General features: G+C 49.1%; 2 protein-coding genes and 1 long non-coding RNA gene across 19 annotated transcripts in view; 1 reads left to right on the forward strand and 2 right to left on the reverse strand.

The window, feature by feature from the left end:
* Positions 1-304: 304 nt before the first annotated feature.
* NOP2 (NOP2 nucleolar protein) lies at positions 305-14,173 on the reverse strand. Its single transcript, XM_084765063.1, has 15 exons — positions 13,733-14,173; positions 13,393-13,502; positions 12,187-12,232; positions 11,947-12,035; positions 10,989-11,173; positions 7,539-7,594; positions 7,283-7,451; positions 6,991-7,188; positions 6,772-6,861; positions 4,686-4,773; positions 4,471-4,611; positions 3,660-3,799; positions 3,482-3,571; positions 3,024-3,375; positions 305-1,044 (listed from the first exon to the last, which is right to left on the reverse strand). The coding sequence occupies exons 2-15, from the start codon at positions 13,496-13,498 to the stop codon at positions 425-427; spliced, it is 2,370 nt and encodes a 789-aa protein (XP_084621189.1). The 5' UTR covers positions 13,499-13,502; positions 13,733-14,173; the 3' UTR covers positions 305-424.
* A 981-nt stretch (positions 14,174-15,154) lies between these two features.
* Positions 15,155-21,843, reverse strand: part of CHD4 (chromodomain helicase DNA binding protein 4) — a 37,337-nt gene continuing 30,648 nt past the window's right edge. For 9 of the 17 annotated variants that reach the window (XM_084765046.1, XM_084765041.1, XM_084765056.1 and 6 more), the window contains 3 exons: positions 17,059-17,254; positions 15,907-16,070; positions 15,155-15,759 (listed from right to left, as the gene is read on the reverse strand). In XM_084765046.1, coding sequence (XP_084621172.1) covers positions 15,742-15,759; positions 15,907-16,070; positions 17,059-17,254 — 378 coding nt within the window. In that variant the 3' untranslated portion in view covers positions 15,155-15,741. Of the gene's footprint in view, positions 15,760-15,906; positions 16,071-17,055; positions 17,255-21,843 lie in introns of all 17 variants that reach the window. The other 8 variants (XM_084765045.1, XM_084765055.1, XM_084765052.1 and 5 more) reach the window with 1 other exon arrangement.
* LOC311587869 overlaps positions 19,820-21,843 on the forward strand; it is a 135,284-nt gene continuing 133,260 nt past the window's right edge. Inside the window, exon 1 of the long non-coding RNA XR_014775988.1 lies at positions 19,820-20,379. This is a non-coding gene — a long non-coding RNA (uncharacterized lncRNA). The remainder of the gene's footprint in view (positions 20,380-21,843) is intronic.

The following is a 21,843-nucleotide window of genomic DNA, read 5'->3' on the forward strand; positions in this document are numbered from 1 at the left end:
CGGGGTCTGAAGCCCAGAAAGGAGTTAACACCCTGAGGAGCCAGACTGTCATTTCCCTAGGGAGCCACTGACCGTGGGACACAAAGCACAGGACCTCTGGCACTCAAGTGGCACCAGTGGCAGAAGACCATCTTCCCCACTGCCCTCTTCTCCCCAGGACCCTCCTTCTGATTCTGTGGCTCCTTCCTTGAAGACCAAGAAATGCTAGGAGAAATTGGCCCAGCTGTTTCCCTCTTCAGAGAATCCCAGGCCCACCTTCCCACAAGCTGCCAGTACCCAGTCCTCTCAAAAGAACACAACGACAGGGGTGGTAAAATGTATATTACATTTCATATGTATGCCCAATGGGGAGGCCATCCTCGCAGGATATTAAGAGTCCCAACCCCGAGATGCTGTGAGTTAACAGTCTAGTTTCCAAGTCCACTTAAGCCAACAGCGGCTGGGTGCTACCCTTTGTCACAGACTTCCTTCTTTTTGCTGGTGGGGGCCTGGTGGAACTGTGGGGAGACCCCGTGAGGATTGAGGGTCCCTTGGGGGCACCATCCTCCTTCAGGGAAGCTCTCTTGGCAGGTCTTACTTTCTTTTTGGCTTTCCCAGGGGACTGATCACAGTCCTTAAGACTTGGGGCAGTGCAAATCTCAGAGGGAGTGGGCGCAGCCGCTGTTCCTGAGTCCATGGCCGTGGGAGGGGCTTTCTGCTTTGGGAAAGGAGATTCCTTGCAGTGCTTGGACTTAGGCTGCCATGGCTTCAACTTCCCAGCCACCTTCGGTTTCCTGCTCACATCAGCTCTTCCATCAGGCTGACTGCTCTCCTGGGCCTTTGGGACAGAAGGCACAGTGGACAGTTCTGAGCCAGGCCCTTTGGAGGTGCCGTTCATCTTCTGGAAAGCCTTCTTGGGATGCTGCTGTTTCGACACCTGCTGCTTTGCCTGTGCAGCCCCGCTGGCTTTCTTGGACGGCTGACGACTGTTCTCAGACTTTGGGGTCACTTGATCTTCCAGCTTAGGCTCCGTAGAGGTAGCTGCTGCTGCTGCTGCTGAGTTTCCTGAGGTAAAAATTAAATGGTTTGATCATTAAGAAAGGAGGAGGTTGCTAGGCAGTGGTGGTGGAGGTGCACGCCTTTAAGGCAGAGGCAGGCGGATCTCTGTGAGTGCCAGAACTCTGTAGAGAAACCCTGTCTTGAAGAACCAATGGGGGGCAGGAGAGGAGAGAGGACAGCAGGAGGAGGAGGTTGCTTGTTTTGCCACCTCTAGACCAGGAGTTCCAGACATTAGGAAGGTGCCTAAAAGCTGACAATCTACCCAGACACACTTTCCTCTATGGTCTTTACTGAAGCTCTGCACGTGCCTCGTGTTAAGGGATCGCTACTAACCTTAGGCCAGGTTTTCATGGGAAGGTGCCGCCCCCTTGAGGGCAGTATGCAGCAAGACACTCTCAGGAGGTAAGTCCCTGTCTCCAAACAAACCTAAAGCCAAGCCTCTCTCCAGCATAGATTGCTATGCAATGCAGGAAGCTAAAATAGCAAACTCAAGGTGAAACCAGCTAGTAAGTGTCAATGAGAACATCAAATATGTACTTCACTTGTACAAAACTTTCTATTTCTGTAGTTTTCTGAAACAGGATCTTGCGATGTAGCCTGGTTAGTCTTGAACTGGCTTCAAACTCAAGAGAGCCTCCTACCTTTGCCTCTTAAACTTTGCTGTTTTGCTGGGCGGTGGTGGCGAACACCTTTTATCTCATCACTTGCCAGGCAGAGGCAGGCAGATCACTGTGAGTTCAAGGCCAGCCTGGTCTATAAAGCAGGTCAAGGCTACACAGAGAAACCCTGTTTCGCCATCTTTTTTTTTTTTTCCAGAGCTGAGGACCAAACTCAGGGCAAGCGCTCTACCACTGAGCGCAATCCCCAACCCACTGTCTCAAAAAAAAACAAAAAAAAAACAAAAAAACAAAACAAAACAAAAAAAAAACAAATCAAAAAACAAAAAAACAAAACAAAAACCCAAGTTGCTGTTTAAGGCTTCTGCACTGTGTAGAGAGCATGCCCGGCATGCAGTAGTCCTGCAGCTACTAAAGCCAACCCAGAAACCGCACACTGCGTGCTGCTGTTCTTCTCTCCATATTCCCACTAGCCCCAGGGTTCTCAGTCCTGTTTCGGAACAACCCACCCTCCTGAGATAGAGGCCAGCATCAAGATGGCTGAGAAAACAAACTGCCACTAATGACAGGCTCAGAGAACTGCAGAGACGCGAGGCCAGCAGGGCTGTACTCAGGAAGCCCGAGCCAAGACTCAAGAAACCACAACCTGCGATGGAGTACACTTGGGCTAAACAATGATAGAACTTGGTAGAACTGGGGAAAATAAAACGGAAATGGGGGGTGGACTTGGATCTAGAACATTATATTCATCAACGAGTACTTTAAAATATTCTTTGTGTGTTTTCCAGACAGGATTTCTCTTGTAGTCCTGGCTAACCTCGAACTCACAGAGATCCGCCTGCCTCTGCCTCCTGAGTGCTGAGGTTAAAAGATGCGTCACCACTGCCTGGCTGAAAATATTCTTTTTAAAAGTAGAGGTGCTGAGCTGGGCCCAGCAGGTAAAGGCACCTGCTGCCAAGCCGGAGTTTATCAGGACCCAGATGGCGGAAGTAGAAAACTCCCTAGTTAGTCTCTGACCTCCACAGCTGTTCTTTGGCGTGCACATGCCCGAGGTCACACAGAAAACAATAAAGACACAACTACATTAGGTGAGAAGAATCCAATGCTGAGGTTGAAGTCTAGCTTCCACACATGCGTACGAGCACACCTCCACCACACATGCACACCTCACACACCATGGTTCATACACCACACACACACCACACTGTGTACACTACACACACCACGCTGTATACACCACATGCATCACACGGTGTACACCACACATACACACATCACACTTTGTACACCACGCACATACATGCATCACACTGTACATACATTAAAGACAGGAAAGCAAAGATGGTGATGGTGAGGAGAGCAGATTACCTGTGTGGGGCTGGGGAATAGAATTGGAAAATTTCTTGAACTTGGCGATAAAGAAGCCATCCATGTTGTGGGTGTGCGGGTAAAAGCGGCGGGTGGAACGCAGAGTGGGGTGGAAGCGCCTCTCCCGGAAGCGCGTAAAGCCCTCCTGGCCGAAGTCCAGGCCGGTGGGCACCAGCCGCACGTTCCTCTTTTTCAAGGCGTAGTCTACCACCCACTCATTCTCCTCCACCGTGACGGAGCAGGTGCAGTACACCAGGTAGCCGCCCGTCTTGGAGGCAGCGTTGACGGAGTCAATGGCGCTGAGCAGCAGTTCCTTCTGAAGGTGGGCACAGCGCAGGACGTCCTTCTCATCCTGTCCCACGAGACCGGGTGTGAGGGGACTTCATAAGACAGCCTGAGGAAGGGCACTGCTGCCTCCAGGGTGCTCTCTGAGCCAGCCCCACTCCCAGGCCCCTCACCTTGTTCGTCTTCACAGCAGGGTCCTTGGAGATGACGCCTGTGCCGCTGCAGGGAGCATCCAGTAGCACTCGGTCAAAGCCCCCCACCACCTGTGGGAAGGGGAAGGGCACCACCAAAACTCAGCCATGACACCAGGGCAAGGGAACGCAAATAAGCCTCAGGAAAGACGAGGCCCACCTTGGGGAACTGGCGCCCATCATAGTGGCTGATAATGGTGTTGGTGACTCCCAACCGATGCAGGTTGCCCACGACACTCTTGAGCCGCTCTGCGTTGGCATCATTGGCAAGGATCACACCTGTGTTCTTCATCAGCTGAGCTGTGGGCAGGGAGAGGGGGGACCAGGGCTCAGCAGCAGTTCCTGCTGCGCACTCGCTACACTCCCCCCAAACTCCACCTAAAGCCTACTGGCTGTCTCATCTTCCTAAGGCCCACTGTTCTCTGCCTACCGAGCCTGCACTGGCCCTGGTGGTCACCAAGTCCACTAACGTGGCTTCCGTGTTTGCTGACCATCCTTCTGGCCCTACACACAAAATGAATTTTATTTCTTTTCTTTTGAGACAGGATCTCTTAAAGCCATGGCCAGCCTAGAGCTTTTAGGGTTCTTCTTAAAGACTTATTTGTTATTATGTATCCAGTGCCCTGCCTGCACATACACCTGCAGGCCAGCAGAGGGCATCAGATCACACTATGGATGGTTGTGCGTCTCCGCCTCAGAGCCTGGGACGACATGCTTCTAGTACCAGCCAGCTCAATGTGCCGAGGGCTTCTCAAGGCTCTGTATGTTGATCTTCTAAAGCCAAGAGCTTCATTAACAGACAGCCTAAGCGCAGTACCACCCACTTTACAGATGACAGAAGCACAAGTCAGCCAAGGTCAGGTAGAGAGTTAGATGACCCCAGAGACCGCTTCCGCTAGATGAAAGTGGGCCAAGTTGGGTCAGCGTCAAGGAGCCGGCAGGCGACACCCCCCAGCTTGCCCTCTGCATACCTATGTAGCTGGTCTTCCCTCCAGGGGCACAGCACATGTCCAAGATCCGCTCATGTTCCTGAGGTGCCAGGGCCATGACAGGCAACATGCTCGATGCTCCCTGCAGCATATAGTGGCCAGCCAGATACTCAGGAGTAGCGCCTGTGAAGGAGGGCCACCATATGATATGCTGGCACAGAGATGGAACAGAAGCACTACCAGCTGGGGACACTCACCAATAGGCACTGAAGAATCATACACCACAAGTCCAGACTTTGACCACTTTCCCAACGGATCCAGATTAACTCCACGATTGATTAGAGCCTGAAAGTAAGGATGAAGATGTCAAACCCAGGAGAGTCTACCCAGAAAACAGGCAGGCATAAGAACCAGGTCCATGCGGGTCCCTGTGACTGCAACCCTAAAAGCATCCACTCACAAGAGCCAGCAGACCGCTGGGCAGATCCTCTCCTCACACCACATGCCCTGTGCCTATAGCTCCCGATGGAACCCGAGACCTTGTAAAGGCTGAACAGAGCCAACCACTGAGCTGGTTTTGCCCTTGTTCGCCAAGTCCCTTTGCTTTGAGATGGTATTGCTGTGTAGCCTGAGCTATCCTGCCTCAACTCGTTCTGGAATTTCTATGTAAACTACCAGATCTAGCCACACCCCCACCCAATTGGGGCCCGTGTCTGGGGTTTGTGCATGCTAAAGCAAAGTGCTCTACCACTGAGCCCCAGCCCCAGCCCCTCTCCTCATTTTTGAACCCCAGGTTTCTAACTCAAGTCTAGTACATGCCAGGAACATCCTGTTCTTCCATTTCCTGGAAGAGACTTAACTTCTTGTCATTAAGAATGCTGGGGTAGGGCTGGAGAGATGGCTCAGAGGTTAAGGGCACTGATTGCTCTTCCAGAGGTCATGAGTTCAATTCCCAGCAACCACATGGTGGCTCACAACCATCTCTAATGTGATCTGGTGCCCTCTTCTGGCCTGCAGGTGTACGTGCAAGCAGAGTGCTGTATACATAATAAATAAATTTAAAAAAAAAAAAAAAAAAAAAAAAAAAGAATGCTGGGGTAAGCCGGGCATGGTGGCACACGCCTTAATTCCAGCACTAGGGAGGCAGAGGCAGAGTGCTGTGAGTTTGAGGCCAGCCTGGTCTATAAAGCAAGTCCAGGACAGCCAAGGTACACAGAGAAACCCTGTCTCGAAAAAAACCAACAACAAAACCAATAAATAAATAAAAAAAATAAAATAAATGCTGGGGTAATGGGATGTGTTTCAGTAGGCAGAGTGCCTGCCCGGCATGCATGATTCAATCCCCAGCAGGGCAGTAAACTAGGCATATGGCACATGACGGTGGCCCCAGCATTTCAGAGAAGAAACAGGAAGAGCAGAAGTTCAATGTCAGCTTCTACTACAAAGCAAGTTTCAGGTCAGCCTGGCTTTGTAAGACCTACTTAAAACTTGAAAACAAAACAAAACAAAAAAAACCCAAAATGTTTAATCCCAACCCCTGGAAGGCAGAAGCTGGTGATCTCTGTAAGTTCAAGGCCAGTAAGGGTTACATAGTGAGACCTGGTCTCAAAAAGCAACAAAAATAACACGAGAACGACAATATGCAGAGCTCAGCACCCGTCCCTGCTGGATTCTGGGTTCGACCCCAGCACCTACAACAACTGCATAACCCCCAAGCATTCACATGGTGAACACTCAAATAAAATACTTAAAGTAAGCTTAAAATAAAATAAAACAAGCTGTGTACAACATAACACTTTTGATTTTAGAAACAAAGTCTTAAGCCTGGAGTCCCTGAACTGTTGGGTGAGATTAAAATTGTCTACGTGTCTGTTTTTCTGGGGCAAGCATCGACGGCTCAGTTTCTTTCTTTCTTTTTTTTTTTTTTTGGTTTTTCGAGACAGGGTCTCTCTGTGTTAGCCTTGGCTGTCCTGGACTTGCTTTGTAGACCAGGCTGGCCTCAAACTCACAGCAATCCGCCTGCCTCTGCCTCCCGAGTGCTGGGATTAAAGGCGTGCGCCACCACGCCCAGCTATGACGTCTCAGTTTCTTGATGCCCGTCCTCCAATGCCTTAGAAGGCAGCAGCTTGTCCCAGCACACATCCCAGTTACAGGGAGAAGCGGTGCAAAGACGTGGCCCAAGCGCTCAGACAGACATAGGCCTCTCGCAGCTTACCTGCTGGGGCCACGCTTGTAACAAGACAGACTTCGTCTGAAGCCCTCACCCAGCCAGGACAGGGTACGGTGAAACCCAGGCAAGCAGACTTTAGTCCAGTTCCAAATTATATGACAGCGACTCCTCACCTGAGCGAGGTCTCGGCGTCGGGTTTTCAAGGTGTTTGTCCGAAGGGTGACTGGCCGGGGCACCTCATTAGCTTCTAAGAACTCTGTCAACTGCAGCGGGAACAGTGCACAGGGACTGAGTCAAAAGCCACGGAGCTCAGACTAGGGAGCGAGGCGGCTAAACGCCTTCACACTGCACAAAGGTGAGATACCCAGAAGCCACAGGCTGGCGCGAGGTACCTCAGACAGAGGGAAGAGCTCCATGAGCTTGCCGAGCAGGAAGTCTCCATAAGAATAGTAGGCGGCCAGATCCTTCCGAAGCTGACTCAGATACTCAGAACGAGACCGACCTTCTTCCCGCTGAGTCCCAAAATCCCGAAGCACCCCCACTAGATCCTGGATCCGCTTGTGAACTCGCTGCAGGTCTGGAGCCTGGGCATGTAGGCCCATTAAGGAAATGTTGCCTCAAGTCACAGGCCTAAGAAAGCTCCGCTGAGGCCCCCCTCTCACCCTCACTGCGCAGACAAAGGATATCCTGCTCCACCTCCCCAGCAGGGGGCAGCACAAAGGTTTCCTCATCCTCCACATTAATCTGCAAATCCCCCTCTGTTTTGTCATCCTTTTTGAGGTGGGACTTGGGGGAGACTTCATCATCTTCCTCTTCATCCTCTTCATCTGTCTCCTCTTCGTTCCACTGGCCCCTAAACACAAGCCCAGGAACATGGGTTCAGGCCAAGACAGACACCTCCCCCCTCAGGTCTCCCCCTGCCAGCTGTTGCTAAACTCACCCCGCTGCAGATTCGCGGGCCTTCTGCTTGAGAGCAGCTCTCTCAATGGGCAACAACTGCAGAGAGAGAAAGGCTGATGATGAAGGCAGCCCCCTGTCATCCTTCCCCCTGGTTTAACTTAAATCTAATGCTCCCTCAGAAGCTAAAGACAGTGAACTTGACACAGAAACGGTTACATGTATTTCCTCCTTAGCTTCTAATTTTAGGTTCCTTTTACTTTAAAGAGCTTTATTGTATTGATGGTCGTTTTGCCCGCTTGCCTGTGCAGGAAGGAACCCCTGGACTAGGAGAGGTGAACTGCCTGGATCTGGGATGACAGACAGATGTGAGCCTCTCTATGGACACTAGGAATCAAATCCAGGTTCTCTGCAAGAGCAGCCAGGATACTTAATTCACAAGCTGCCTCTCCAGGCCCTTTACCTTTTAAACTCTATGTGTTTTGTCTGCAGGGATATATATGTATATTACATGTATTTAGTGCCATGCTGGGCACAGAGGTACACGCCCGTAATCCCAGCACTCGGGGAGGCAGAGGCAGGTGGACCTCTGTGAGTTCGAGGCCAGCCTGGTACACAATGCAAGTCCAGAACCGCCAAGGCTACACAGAGCAACCCTGTCTCAAAACAACAACAAAACAGCATGTATGCAGTGCCCATGGAGGCCAGAAGAGGACATGGGGACACACAGAACTGGAGGCACAGAGGGTTTTGAACAGCCATATGGAGCCTGGAGAGTCAAGCGCGGGGCATCTGTAAGTGCGCTTGACACTGAGCTCCCCAGCTCCAGGCGTTTGGTTTTGTTGGTCCTACTCTGTCGTCCGGGCTGGCCTCAAACTCAGCAATCCTCCAGCTTTAGTCTGCAGTGTGAGGACTGCCACCCCTGGCTCCTTCTTTTGATTGGGGTGGGGTAGAGAGCGGGGGCAAACAAGGTCAAGCTCATACCCCTGGCATTTGGGAGGCTGAGGCCAGAGCATGGAGAGTTTGGAGGTGCCCTGAGGTACACAACAGAAACAGAAATGCAAGCTGGGAATGGTGACGCATGCCTGTAATCCCAGCACTTGCGAGGCAGAAGCAGGTGGATCTATGTGAGTTTGAGGCCAGCCTGGTCTACATAACGAGTCTAGGATAGCCAAGGCTAGCCAAGGCTAACACAGAGAGACCCTGTCTGTGGGGGACATACACACACAAAAACCAATAAATTACTCTTGCACAGAATGTAAGCCACATTTTATTTCCAAGGTTTTTTATTTTTTTTTAATTTTTTTGTTTTGGAGACAGTTTCTCTGTGTAGCCCTGACTGTCCTGAACTAGCTCTGTAGCCAAGACAGCCTTAAACTATGGTCGGACTGCCTCCACCTCCAGAGTATTAAGATTAAAGGCATGGGAAACCACACCTGGCTACAATTTTATTTTACTTTTAACCATGTGTATGTGAACATCTATGTGTAGGCATGCACACATAAGTACAGATGCCCAGAGGCCATTAGAGGGCCTTGGACCCCCTGGACTTATGAGTCCTAAGCAGCTGTGAGCAGTGAACTGCGGGTGCTAGAAACTGAACCTAAGTGTGCTTAGCCACTGATCAATCCCTCTTTCCACTTGCAAGTTGATTTCTTGTTTTTTTTATTGTTAAAGGTCAGACATGCCTAATCTTAGCACTAGAGATGCAGGCAGATCTGTGAGTTCAAGCCCAGCATAGCTGAGACCCTGTCTCAAATATTTTCATAGGTATGACAGCCAATGTTAATCCATCCTGTACATGAGCGTCCCATTTATACATGGGAGGTTTCCCGTGTTTGGTCTTCATGACGCTCTCTGCAGAGGGCAATGCTGTAACTATACAAGGTTAGGTTACTGAAGCTTCTGAAATAAGCATACTCACAACCTAGCCACCCTAGTAAACCCCCTAATAATAAACTGGATAAAGAGAACCCGGCCCCCATCTTGATAGGGTCTGGCTCTACCACTCAAGAACCCCTGGGAACCGGGGGCACATTCTCCCTGGACTGAAACTTCTTTTCAGCTCTGAGTTCTACGATCAAGGCCTCACAGCTGTGTGAGTGTGCTACACTGAGCCACAGCTTCAGCCCTGAAATAACAGCTTTACTAAAAATGAGCAATTGGCCAGGGGGTGGTGGCACATGTCTTTAATCCCAGCACTTGGGAGGCAGAGGCAGGTAGATCTGAGCCTGGCTGATCTCTCATTTTTTTAAAATTTATGTATCCATACATTTGCCTGTGTGAGCTTATGTGCACCACGTATACGCAGGCACAGGAGGACTGGAATTAGGCAGCCATGAACCACTGGATGCAGGTACTGGGAATTGACCCTGGGTCTTCTATAACATCAAGTAAGCACACTTAACCTCTGAACCATGTCTCCAACCCCCTTCTCTCCTTAAAAGAAAAAAAGCAGATGGGCATGGTGGTGCACGCCTTTAATCCCAGCACCCAGAGAGGCAGAGGCAGGCCTGATTGCTCTTACTTCAAGGCTAGCCTGGACTAGAGTGAGTTCAGGACAGCCAAGGCTACACAGAGAAACCCTGTCCCGAAGACCCCAAAACAAACAAGCAAGCAAGTTCTATCTTGGGGCTGCAGTGACAGCTCAGCAGTTAAAGAATGCCTACCACCCTTCCAGGACTTGGGTTCAATCTCGGCACCCAACCACAACCTTCCTGAACTCAGGTTCCAGAAGATTGAGTACTCTCTTCTGAGCTCTGCTGGCACCAGGCTTACACACACAAACACACAGGCAAAACACTCATATACATAAAAAACTATACAAAAATATTTTTGAAAAGATAAAGACGGTCTGGAATTGTTTCCCCACCTCTCTCCTGGTCTGTACAGGCACTGCAGCATCTACACGCACACAGGCAAACACTCAAGCACACGAAGCACATAAATCTAAAGAAAAGGCGAAAGTGCTTTCACACATGTGAATTCTGAGACAGAAAGAAAGCAGAGCACCAGAAGAACCCTTTACTCCCCTCAGATAGTCCTTGTTTCTGAGGGGGCCTGGACAATCTGGAAAGAAGCTAAAAAGCAAGCCAGATGTGGTGGCACACACCCAAAATGCCAACACGTGAAAGGCAGAGGAAAGAGGCCTGCACATTCTAGGCTAGTCTGGGGAGTCAAAGATTCAAAGCCAGGCATGTTGGCATATACCTGCAATCCCAGCACTCAGAAGGCCAAAGCAGGATAGCTGTAAACTTGTGGCCAGCTTGGCTACATAATGAGCATTCAGGCCAGCCAGGGCTACAGAGTGGAAGCTTGTAAAACAACAAGCTGGGTATAGTGGCATGTATCGTTAGTCTCGGCACGCAGGAGGCAGAGGCAGCAGACCTCTGAGTTGAGGCCACCCAAGGCTGCACAGTGAGACCTGTCTTAACTGTCTCAAGCCAACCAACAGAAAGATCTACTTGAGAATACCCAGAGAAGTCAGTCTCACCTTTCCCTCTTCATCCTCTGAGTCAGAGCCAGCTCCGTAGTCATCCACCATATTTGCATCACTGTCCTCAGAGCCCCAAAGGTCCCCCTGGCTGGCCACACCATCTTCCTCAGAGTCTTCCTCCTCACCCCCATCACTGTTCGAAATTGGTGCTGGGCGCTTCTTACCTCGAGCTTGGACTGCTCCTGAGAACAGTAAGGGTTTGACAAATCCTCAAAGGATGGCCTTCACATTCCTCGCCCCACACCCAGGGAGCCTGTAGCCCACACACAGGGTTGGAGAGATGGCTTACCAGTTAAGAGCACACACCAAACCCGAGTTCAGTTCCAGAACCCACACCTGACGGTTCACAACTACCTCTATCTCTCCTTCCATACGCTACTCATATGCACACACCCATGTAGAATTAACAAATAACAAAACAGGGCTGGAGAGAAGACCCGGCAGCTAAGAGCAGTAGTTGCTCCTTGCAAAGGACTCAGGCTTGATTGCTGGCACTCACGTGATGGTGGCTCACAACCACTGTAATTCCATGAGAATTACATGCCTCCATGGAACCAGGCCTGCATGTGACACGCATTCATATACGCAGGCAAAACACTCATCCACATCAAATAAATGGAAACAACGTTAAAGGGAAAAAAAAAAGATAAAATAATCCTGCCGGGCACTGTGGAGCACACCTTTGATCCCAGCACTTAGGAGGCAGAGGCAGGTGGATCTCTGTGAGTTCGAGGCCAGCCTGGTCTACAGAAACAGTTCCAGGACAGCCAGGGCTACACAGAGAAACCCTGTCTCTTAACCGCAGAGCCATCTCCAACACCTCAAATAAAACATAGATCTTTTAAAAATGAAAAAAAAAAAAGTCTTTCGCTGTTCCTCCCATCCTAGAAATGCTTAGCCCTATCCAGGCTCCAGAAGACCTCTCCCGTAACAACCAACTCCTGCTTTCACTAACCTTTTGATAGCTGTCCAGGCGATGTTTTGATCCCTGGAGACTTATTTGGCTTAGGGACTTCAACAGACCCCAACCTCCTCTTGGCTGCCCTGAGAAGATACAGCGTGCGGAAACTGTGAGAACACACTCCAGGCCCTGCCATCTCCCACCACAAGGACACAAGACAGTGCACAGCGAGCCCTCTTCATCCGTGCACCAAGCAGCTCCAATTTTTGCTAAATCCTCGGTAGTCACACTTACCTCTTCCGAGCACGACTGGACAGCCTCTTGACAGTCTCATCGCCAGCTGTTTTAAAACCAAAAGGAGCAGATGAGGAGGAGTTTCTAGGGAACACATAAACTGGGAGCAGGAATGTAGTTAGGAAAAGGATTACTACCTGGAGTGGGACAGAGACAACTGGCCAGTGATAGGGCATGTGCTTTGCAATGTGCAAGCCTCCAGGTGCACCCACCGCACCAGGAAAGAAAGGCAGAAGGTTATGAAATACAGTTGGTGTGTGTCACTCCATATTTTACTAGGAGTGAGGCGTGAAGGAGAGGCTAATAGCACAGCCTGGAGTAAGTATGGGGAAAGCTGTGTGTTCCATTCCCATCACCTCCAGGAAAGGAAAGGGGGGAAAAGCCTATTTAGTTATCAACTACAGGAGAGCTTAGCTTGGCTAATGTTACTTTATTTATTTATTACACTCTAATAGAAATTACATACCCTAGGTATGTATGTATGTATGGACGGACGGACGGACGGACGGACATATATGGGGGAGGAGGTCCCCCTCAGTCTCAGTCACAGGGGAGTGGAGTAAGGGGAAAAGGGGAGGGAGGGAGGTACGGGAGGACACAAGGGATGGGATAACAATTGAGATGTAATATGAATAAACTAATAAAATATATTTTTAAATATTACAAACACAAATCCCAGTCTTTTTCACGTAATAACTGTGTGTAAGACCTAACGCCTCTCTCCCAGGACTCTAAAATTCGATGGCCTGTTACCATGTGTTTATAAGATTGAAGATATCTTTCATGGACCTGTGGCTTGCCAATACTTCAATAAACTGCAACATCCATTAAAACCGAACACGAAATCCCAGTGCAGCCTTTTCGCCCAAGCAGTCCATCACCACACGAGACGCTTTCAGCCCACCCTTCCTCCAGAGAACTCATGACTGGCGTGTCCTGGTCCCAACTCCTGCTTGCTTTATAAAACCAAACGTAACAAAACCGTTTTAAATTCATGTGAACTCCCATGCTGGGAATGGAGAAAGGCAGCTCTCCTGTAAGGGGGCACCGATGCTCCAACCCATCTTCTCTGCTTTCTAACACGGTTCATTTTATTTCCTAACAATTCTCATCTATGCAGCCGGTGAAGACGGACGCGCAAACGGGAAGAAGTTATGACACAAAATGGAGCAAAGCCTAGATGGGTCAGGGAGCTACGACCCTCACCTGCAGGCAAGAATTTGACCAGTTCGGTCTCCGCACCCTTCTGTTTCCGAGCCTTTCGGCCGGGGCCACGCTTCTCCTTCTTCGTAGGGTCCAACTTGCGCCCCATGGTACTAAGGCAAAGAAAAACGGGGAAGGTGGTGTTGTGGATGCTGCAAAGGGAACTCCGGACCGTAGGCTTGGCGATATTACCTGGGAAGAGGAACCGCCTGGCCCAGAACCTGTGCTCACGATCCCTCATGGGCCCTTCAAGCCTCTCCCATCAGACCTCGGCACTGCTCCCCTCTCGGCAAGCCAAGGTCGAAGAAGGCAAGATCCCAGTTCCGGGATCCTGCAGACGTACCTGGAGGCTCCGCTTAGTTAAGCCTGGCTACCGCAGACACAGCGCCTCCAACCCAGGCCCGCTCCACGTGCACTCGAGAAAGAACTCCCAGTCGAAACGCCACGAAAAGTGTCTCGCGCAGGCGCAAAACACCCGGCAGCGCCCCGCCTCTTCCGGCTGCGGCACCGGAACAGACCCGGTCCGGGAACGCGCCGCTCACACGCAGTTTGCTCTGCCCTCCCGCCGTGCGCAGGCTTCTCTCCAGGATTTCTCGCTTTGGACTCTTCAAGATCTCGGTCCCGCGTCTCCGCCCTCCTGTTCCCGAAGTTTTCGGTAGAGCCACTTTCCTTAAAGCTAACCACCTTCCCTCTCCTCCCCGGCTCTTTTCTCTTGGTATCACCAGAAAAACGTATTCGGCCTTTCTTCAAAGCAGTATTACAGTTTAAAAAAACAAAACAAAAACTTTACAGGCTTGGGAGACGGCCCAACGGATACCCGCGCTTGCTGCCAAATCCTGTTTTGCGTACAGGATCCACAAATACGAAGGCCGTCGGCAATGGACTCCACAGGCTGTTTTTTGACCTGCACGTGCACAGTAGCCCTCCCTGCAAATTACATATAATACCAAAAAATTGTAAACTGCCAGGCTTAGTGGCACACGCCTTTAATCCCAGCACCCGGGAGGAGACAGGCGTTCAGTTCAAGGCCAGTCTGGTCTACAAAGTCCAGGACAGCCAGGGATGCACAGAGACCCTGTTTCAAAAAACCAAAATAAACAGTGGTGGCTCACTCCTTTAACCCAGCTCTCTGGAATGTGAGGCAAGGGGATCTTTTTTTTTTTTCTTTCTTTTTTTTGGGGGGGGGGGTTCGAGACAGGGTTTCTCTGTGTAGCCTTGGTTGTCCTGGACTAACTTTGTAGACTGATCCACCTGCCTCTGCTGGGATTAAAGGCGTGCGCCACTACTGTCAGGCCTGGCCCCTTTAGTTTGAGAGCAGCCTGGGGTTCCAGAACCCAGAACTACACAGAGAAACCCTATCTCGAAAATCCAACAAACAGCTAGGAAAGGTGAGTCACATACATAAACAGGGGACGGCAGGACACGCCCTCTAATTCCCACTGAAGAGGCAGAGCGAGGCAGTGCTTAAATGATAGCCTGTGTTGTTCCATGTGTCCCCAGCCTCAAAAAAAAAAAAAAAAAAAAAGAGCACGTGTAAGTATATAAATGTTCCCACGGTAGAATGCTTGCTTAGTATCTTCACAACTCTACCAGGCATGTGACTATTTCATGCAGGACAACTCTGTGCAACAACTGGCTTTATGTCATAGCCCACAAAGGATGGCTCTCTATAGCTTGCCATCCTGTCAGGACAGGCACAGATAGCAGTGTCTTCTACAATGAACCAATTCCTGCGGCACATGGCACCCACACGGAACCATATCGCTAAAATACAAGGAAACTTTTATTTTTAATTCTCATCAAGAAATTTGCTGTGGTTTTTATGCTTTTGGTTCTTTTTTTTTTTTTTTTTCCAACTTTATTCTAGCCATTCAGTGGCTTGAGCCGCTGGGTTCCTGGTATTAAAAAGATGCCAACAGAGGTAGCTGTGTCTCGCCCAGGGGCCCGGCCCACTCTGGATAACCCCCAAAAGGAGAAAACACAAAGTAAACCAACAAAATAAATCCAAAGAGGAAGAAATTCAGATCATTTTCTTCAAGTCTGGCAGAACCCACAACAGTTTGTAACAGGCGCACGGTGGGGAGAAGCCAGGGTCCAGAAGGCAGCCAGCCCGCCAGCTCCTTGCACATGGAGCCATGCTGCTGCCGCTGCTGCTGTGTGTCTCTCCAGGAGGAAGGGCACCACTGCCCCATACTCCCTCCCTGCCCCAATGCACAGGGCTGTTCCTTTACAACTCAGAAGATGGGCAGAAGGAAGGCAAGGGTCTCTCTGGCCCCCAGGGGGCAGGCGGGACAAGAGAAAGTGAGGAAGGTCACTGCTCAGTGGTGGAGGTGGTCTCATCACTCTGGGTCTTCACTGCTGCTGGGCTACCTAGAGGGAAAACAGCCAAGAGTCAGAACACAGACCCCACAGAACCCTGAGGCTAAGGGAGATGGCCAGGAAGAAAGCCAAGGACACAAGCAAAGTACAAACTCCACTGGCTTTGTGGAAGGGCTGAAACTCAAACAGTGGTCCTACCTGCTGTGGGGGAGGCTCTGGCGCCCTGTTTGCCAGGCGGCTGAGAATGTTCCGCTCAGACATCTGTAACCTCACAGCAACTGGGGGGATCCGGGCAATAGTAGCTGGGAGCCGAGTCACATCAGCTTTCATGTCACTCAACAGTTCTTCCAGCTGTTTCAGAACTGCAGAGGGAGAAAGAAAAAGAGGTCATGAGCTGTGGTCGTCAAAGGCACAGTTCTAACCTTAGGACTGGCTGTCACACCAGCATGAACCAGGTGCCCAGACTGGCCTGGAACTTAGGAGCACAAGTGACATTCCTGTCTTGTCCCTGAGTACCTGGGGCTCCAGGAATAGGTCAGGCTGGCTGATTCTGATTTTTTTTTTTTTTTTTTTGGTTTTCGAGATAGGGTTTCTCTTTGTAGCCTTGGCTGTCCTGGACTCACTTTGTAGACCAGGCTGGCCTCGAACTCACAGTGATCCGCCTGCCTCTGCCTCCCGAGTGCTGGGATTAAAGGCGTGCGCCACCACACCCGGCCTGATTCTGGTTTTTAAAGCCACCAAACCCTTTAGCTCAGTATGCCTTCTCACTATTGTGTCTGTCTCTGTCTCTCTCTTGAAAGGTTGGCTTCAAACTATGTAGCCAAGCATGACTGTCATCTCCTGGTGCTCCTGCCTCTGCCTCGACAGGATCACAGGCGAATGCCAGCACAGAGCTTTACTTCTTTTACTTTTTATTCTCAGCATCAGGAATAAAGCCAAGAGCCTTGTTGTGCTCCAGCACTTGTGAAACACAGTGCCTATGACCCTCTCTGCATTCGTGCCTTTCACTTCTAGATGTCTCCAGATACCTCTGACTCCCACCTTTTCCTCATTTCATCCTCCACCCCTCGTAATATATTAACTAGAAATACAATGTTGAAAAGGGTCTAGAATTTGAAGGGATCTAAAATCACCTGAAAGTCAACTCTAAACTATCCCGGATGACACTATTACTCAAGAATCTAAATATACTAAGAGTTTAAAGAAAACTGTCTGACTGCCTCAAAAGTAAAGATCCTCAGCACCCACTCTAAGCTTCTACACAGGCTCTGAAAACAGTTTGGAAGTTTAGGATGGGGGATGGGAGAGCGCAGAACCAAAGGAGCAGGAGGCAGGGGAGCCACTGACGACCTTTGTGTAAGACTGCATTGGCTGGCTTGTTTCCTGCCATCGACTCCTTGGACAGGTGCTGGTGACTTTCTGCCAAACACTCCACCTCAGCAAAACGGGTGTTAAGGGCCATAGACGGGTGAGAGGGGTCCTCGGACATGTTCAGATAAGCCGCCCTGCGAAGCTGCTCCTCAATCACCAGGGCTTGTTCTAAGAGCTGCACAAGGAGAGAAAAGAGAAGGGGTTGGACTAATGGCCACTTTCTAACTGATGGGCCTCTCAGCTCATCTCTTCCTCTAACAAGAACCTGTAAAGAACGTCTGCTGCGGTGATGGCGCACGTCTTTAATCCCAGCCCTCAGGAGGCAGAGGCAGGGGGATTGCTGGGAGTTCCAGAGTGCCTAGGATGACCCTGAACTCCTGCCCTCCTACCTCTGCTTACCTGAGTGCTAGGAATACAGGCATGTGCACCATTTCCAGTTTGAGGGGTAAGAGATAATTGAGACAGAATATGGCTGTTTCCCAGACTGGTCTTGCAATTGCAACTCTGGGGCTGAAGAGATGCTACAGCAGTGAGGAGCACTTGCCAAACAATCACAAGGGGGCTAGAGAGGTGGCTCAGAGGTTAGGAGCACTCCTTGCTTTTCCAAAGGTCCCGAATTCAATTCCCAGCAACCACATGGTGGCTCACAACCATCTCTAATAAGATCTAGCAGCCAGGCGTGGTGGTGCACACCTTTAATACCAGCACGTTGGTGGCTAAGCTGTGAGTTCAAGGTCAGCCTGGTCTACAAAGTGAGTGTAGGATAGCCAAGGCTACACAGAGAAACCCTGTCTCAACCCCCCCCCCCAAATAATAAATTAAAAAAAGAATAAGAGGAAGGAGGTATGAAAGAGAGCACCCAAATACCTTGGTTAGCCGCCTTGTACTGAACCACACTTGTGTGGACATTTACAGATATATACAAGTAGGTTATAAATAAGTAAATCTTAAATTGCCTCAAATACCAGGGAGCAGCTGGGACCGCAGGCAAGAACCATCACCAACACACCTAACAAAAACAGTTTTTGTTTTTGAGGCAGGGTCACAGCCTGTAGCTCTGGGTAGCTTGAAATTTACTTGTAGACCAGGCTGGCTACAAACTCACCCAAATCCACTCTCCCAAGTATTAGGATTAAAGTGCTTCTTTCTGGAGACACAGTTTCTCTGTCTAACAGCCCTGGCTGACCTGGAACTCGCTCTACAGACCAAGCTGGCCTCGAATTCAGACATCTGCCACCTGAGTATTGGGATTAAATACATGCACCACCACTGCCTAGCTTGTTTTTTGTTTGTTTTTCTTTTACTTAAGATTTATTTTTATGTATACAGTGTTCTGCCTACATGTATACCTGCAGACCAGAAGAGGGCATTAGATCACATTATTGATGGTTGTAAACCACTATATGGTTGCTGGGAATTGAACTCAGAAACTCAGGACCTCTGGAAGAACAGACAGTGCTCTTAACCTCAGAGCCATCTCTCCAGCCTTGCATTTTTTAATAGTGGGACAGTAACCTATCCTATGGACATAAGACTCAATCAGGCAGCCTGACACGGTGGAACATACCTTTAATCCCAGCACTCAGGAGGCTGAGGCAGTCAGATTTATGTGAGTTCAAGGCCAGCCTGGTCTACAAAGTAAGTCCAGGACAGCCAAGGTCACAGAGAAACCCTGGCTCAAAAAACGAAAAGAATCAATCAGGCCATCTGGATTTCTTCTTAAAACTAAATAAAAAGCAAAGTCTCAAAAGCACAAGGCTGGCCTCGAACTTACAATGTAGCAGGTGACAACCTTAAACTCCTGCTCTTCCTGCCTCTAAGCTCTGTGTCGTGAGAGTCTAGGCATGCACATGTTGCTTTAAGGGGTGCTGACTTTGTGCATTCTAGGCAAAGACTGTACTAACTGAGCTATATCCCCAGCCTAGGCTTTGACTTTGCAAAAATAAGTTTCTCAGCACCCTGAATAAAGAGAATTACAAGTTAGAGGCTAGCTCGGTTATTATATAATAGATCCTGGCTCAGAACAAATAGACTCCAACATCACAGACACATTAATTGTTATTACTGCTCCTGTTAAGTTGGAGTACACCTCAGCAGAAGAGCGCGCGCGCACACGCACACACACACACACACACACACAGACTCCTTGGTTTCAGCCTCAGCAACAAATATTATCCTCCTATTCATTATTTGTTTTATCTTGTACATGCCTCTCTTCTAAAAGGCAATCCTTCTATGTTTTTGTTTCTGGGCTTTTTGGTTTTTGTTTGTTTTTTGAGACAGGGTTTCTCTGTGTAGCCTTGACTATCTTGGACTCACTTTGTAGACCAGGCTGGCCTCAAACTCACAAAGATCCATCTGCCTCTGCCTCCCAAGTGCTGGGATTAAAGGCATGCGCCACCACTGCCCAGCCCTTCTATGTTTAAGTTTTAAAAGATGAGCACTGGCTGCTCTTCCAAGGGTCCTGAGTTTAATTCCCAGCAACCACATGGTGGCTCACAGCCACCTACATAGGGATCTGAGGCCCTTTTCTGGCCTGCAGTGTACATGCAGATAGAGTGCTCATATACATTAAATAAATAAATCTTTTTTAAAAAAGATTTATTTATTATATATGCAGTGCACATCTGCAGGCCAGAAGAGGGCACCAGGTCTCACTCTAGATGGCTGCAAACCACCATGTGGTTGCTGGGAATTGAGCTCAGGACCCTTGGAAGAGCAGCCAGTGCTCTTAACCTCTGAGCCATCTCTCCAGGCCTCTATGTTCTTGAAGGCAGTTGTTTTACATGCACATTTCTGAAATATACTCCAAGTGGCAAAATTTTAGTTCAAGACAAGGTCTCTTTCTATAGCCCTGGCTGGCCTGGAACTCACTGTGTAGACTATGCAGGCCTCAAACTGAAGGAGTTCCATCTGCCTCTCCCTGAGAACGTAAGTTCATAAATTACAGAGTTTTCATCGCTTGAAAGTTCTTTCCCAGACATCTATTTCTGGTATACATACTGTGTTTCCCTCACCAACTCACTTCCCCTGACCCTGGTTGTGAGCATTCTACAGGTTTTCAACCTTGGGTTTTGTTTTGTTGTTGTTGTTGTTTGGGGGGAGGGTTGTTTGTTTTCCAAGACAGGGTTTCTCTGTGTAGCCCTGGCTGTCCTGGACTTGTTTTGCAGACCACACTGGCCTCGAACTCATAGAACCTCCTGCCTCTGCCTCCCCAAATGCTGGAATTACAGGCATGAACCACTGCACTAGGCTTTAGCCTTGGTTTGGGGGGTTTTTTGTTTGTTTGTTTGGTTGGTTGTTTGTTGGTTTTTTGAAGACAGAATCTCTCTGTATCCCTGGCTGTCCTGGACTCATTCTGTAGACTAGGCTGGCCTTGAACTCAAAGCAATACACCTGCCTCTGCCGCCCAAGTGCTGGGATTAAAGGTGTGTACCACCATGCCCAGCTTTTTAGCCTTGTTTTAAGAAGGGTTGTTTGAGACAGATCCTACTGTAGCTCAGGCTAGCCTCAAACTATTTAGCTAAGGATGACACTGAACTCCTGATCCTCCTGCTTCCACTATGCAAGTACCGAGTTACAGGCAGGTGCTGCTTCAGGTCTTTTTAAGTTTTCTAAGTTGATCCTATACTTACACTCCTGCCTCAAACTCCCAAGCACTGGTGCTGTAGGCACGGCCATCACACCTAATTACTGCTGTTCTTTTAAAGCTCTCTCTCAAGACATGTCCAAAATACCAGCCAGCACTGCTCTGCAGGTTAGCTGCTGCGCCTCACCGTGCCGCCTACACACGGAGGGTTTAGCTCCCACTGGTGGACAGTGGAAGGCAGCTGAAGAGGTGTTATTTTGTGACAAATGCTAAGCAACTTTCCTAAAACTAAACTCACCTTTTCTACAAGCCTCTGTGCTCTAACGAGCACCTTTCGCTCTGACTCAAGCTAACTGAAGACATTAGCTACTTTGGGGTCTAACTACTATGCATCAAACTCAGAACTCAAGAGTTGGGGCTGGAGAGATGGCTCAAAGGTTAAGAACACAGTTGTTCTTGAAAAGGTCCTGAGTTCAATTCCCACAAACACATGGTGGCTCACAACCATCTATAATGAGATCTGCAGGTGTACATGTAGGCAGAATGCTGTATACATAGTAAATAAATAAATCTTAAAAAAAAAAAAAAAAAAAAAAAAGACCCAATCTTGCTCATGGCCAGTTTTGGTATAGCCCAAGAGCTAAGAAGGAAGTTCTACATTATAGATAAATGGCTGTGGAGAAAAGTAAAAAGAAGATTAGCACATGCTGCTTTTTGAGAATTATATGGAATTCCCATCCATAAACAGAAATTTTATTGGAACTTTTGGTTGTTTGAGACAGGGTTTCTCTATGTTACCTTGGCTGTCCTGTAACTCATTCTGCAGACCAGGCTGTCCTTGAAGTCACACTCCGCCTGTCTCTGCCTCCAGAGCACTAGGGCTAAAGGCGTGCGCTGTCGCCTTATTAGGACTCATTTGTCACCTTATTAGGACTCATTTATGTGTCCCCTACTCCTACCGCTTTCCATGACAGCTATGGACTTGCAAAAGAGGCTGTAAGGCTCAGGACGCATTATTTGCTGGCTATCTGGCCCTTTCATAGAAAAGTTTTGCCAACTCTACAGTCATCACCAGGCCCAGAAATCCTTTGGTTCGATTCTTTTTTTAGTTGTTTTTGGTTTTGGTTTTGGTTTTTTTAAACAAGTTTTCTGTGTAGCCTTGGCCTGTGCTTGCT

Source organism: Acomys minous, assembly GCF_964271855.1.
Source record: "Acomys minous genome assembly, chromosome: 17".
Taxonomy (NCBI): Eukaryota; Metazoa; Chordata; class Mammalia; order Rodentia; family Muridae; genus Acomys; species Acomys minous.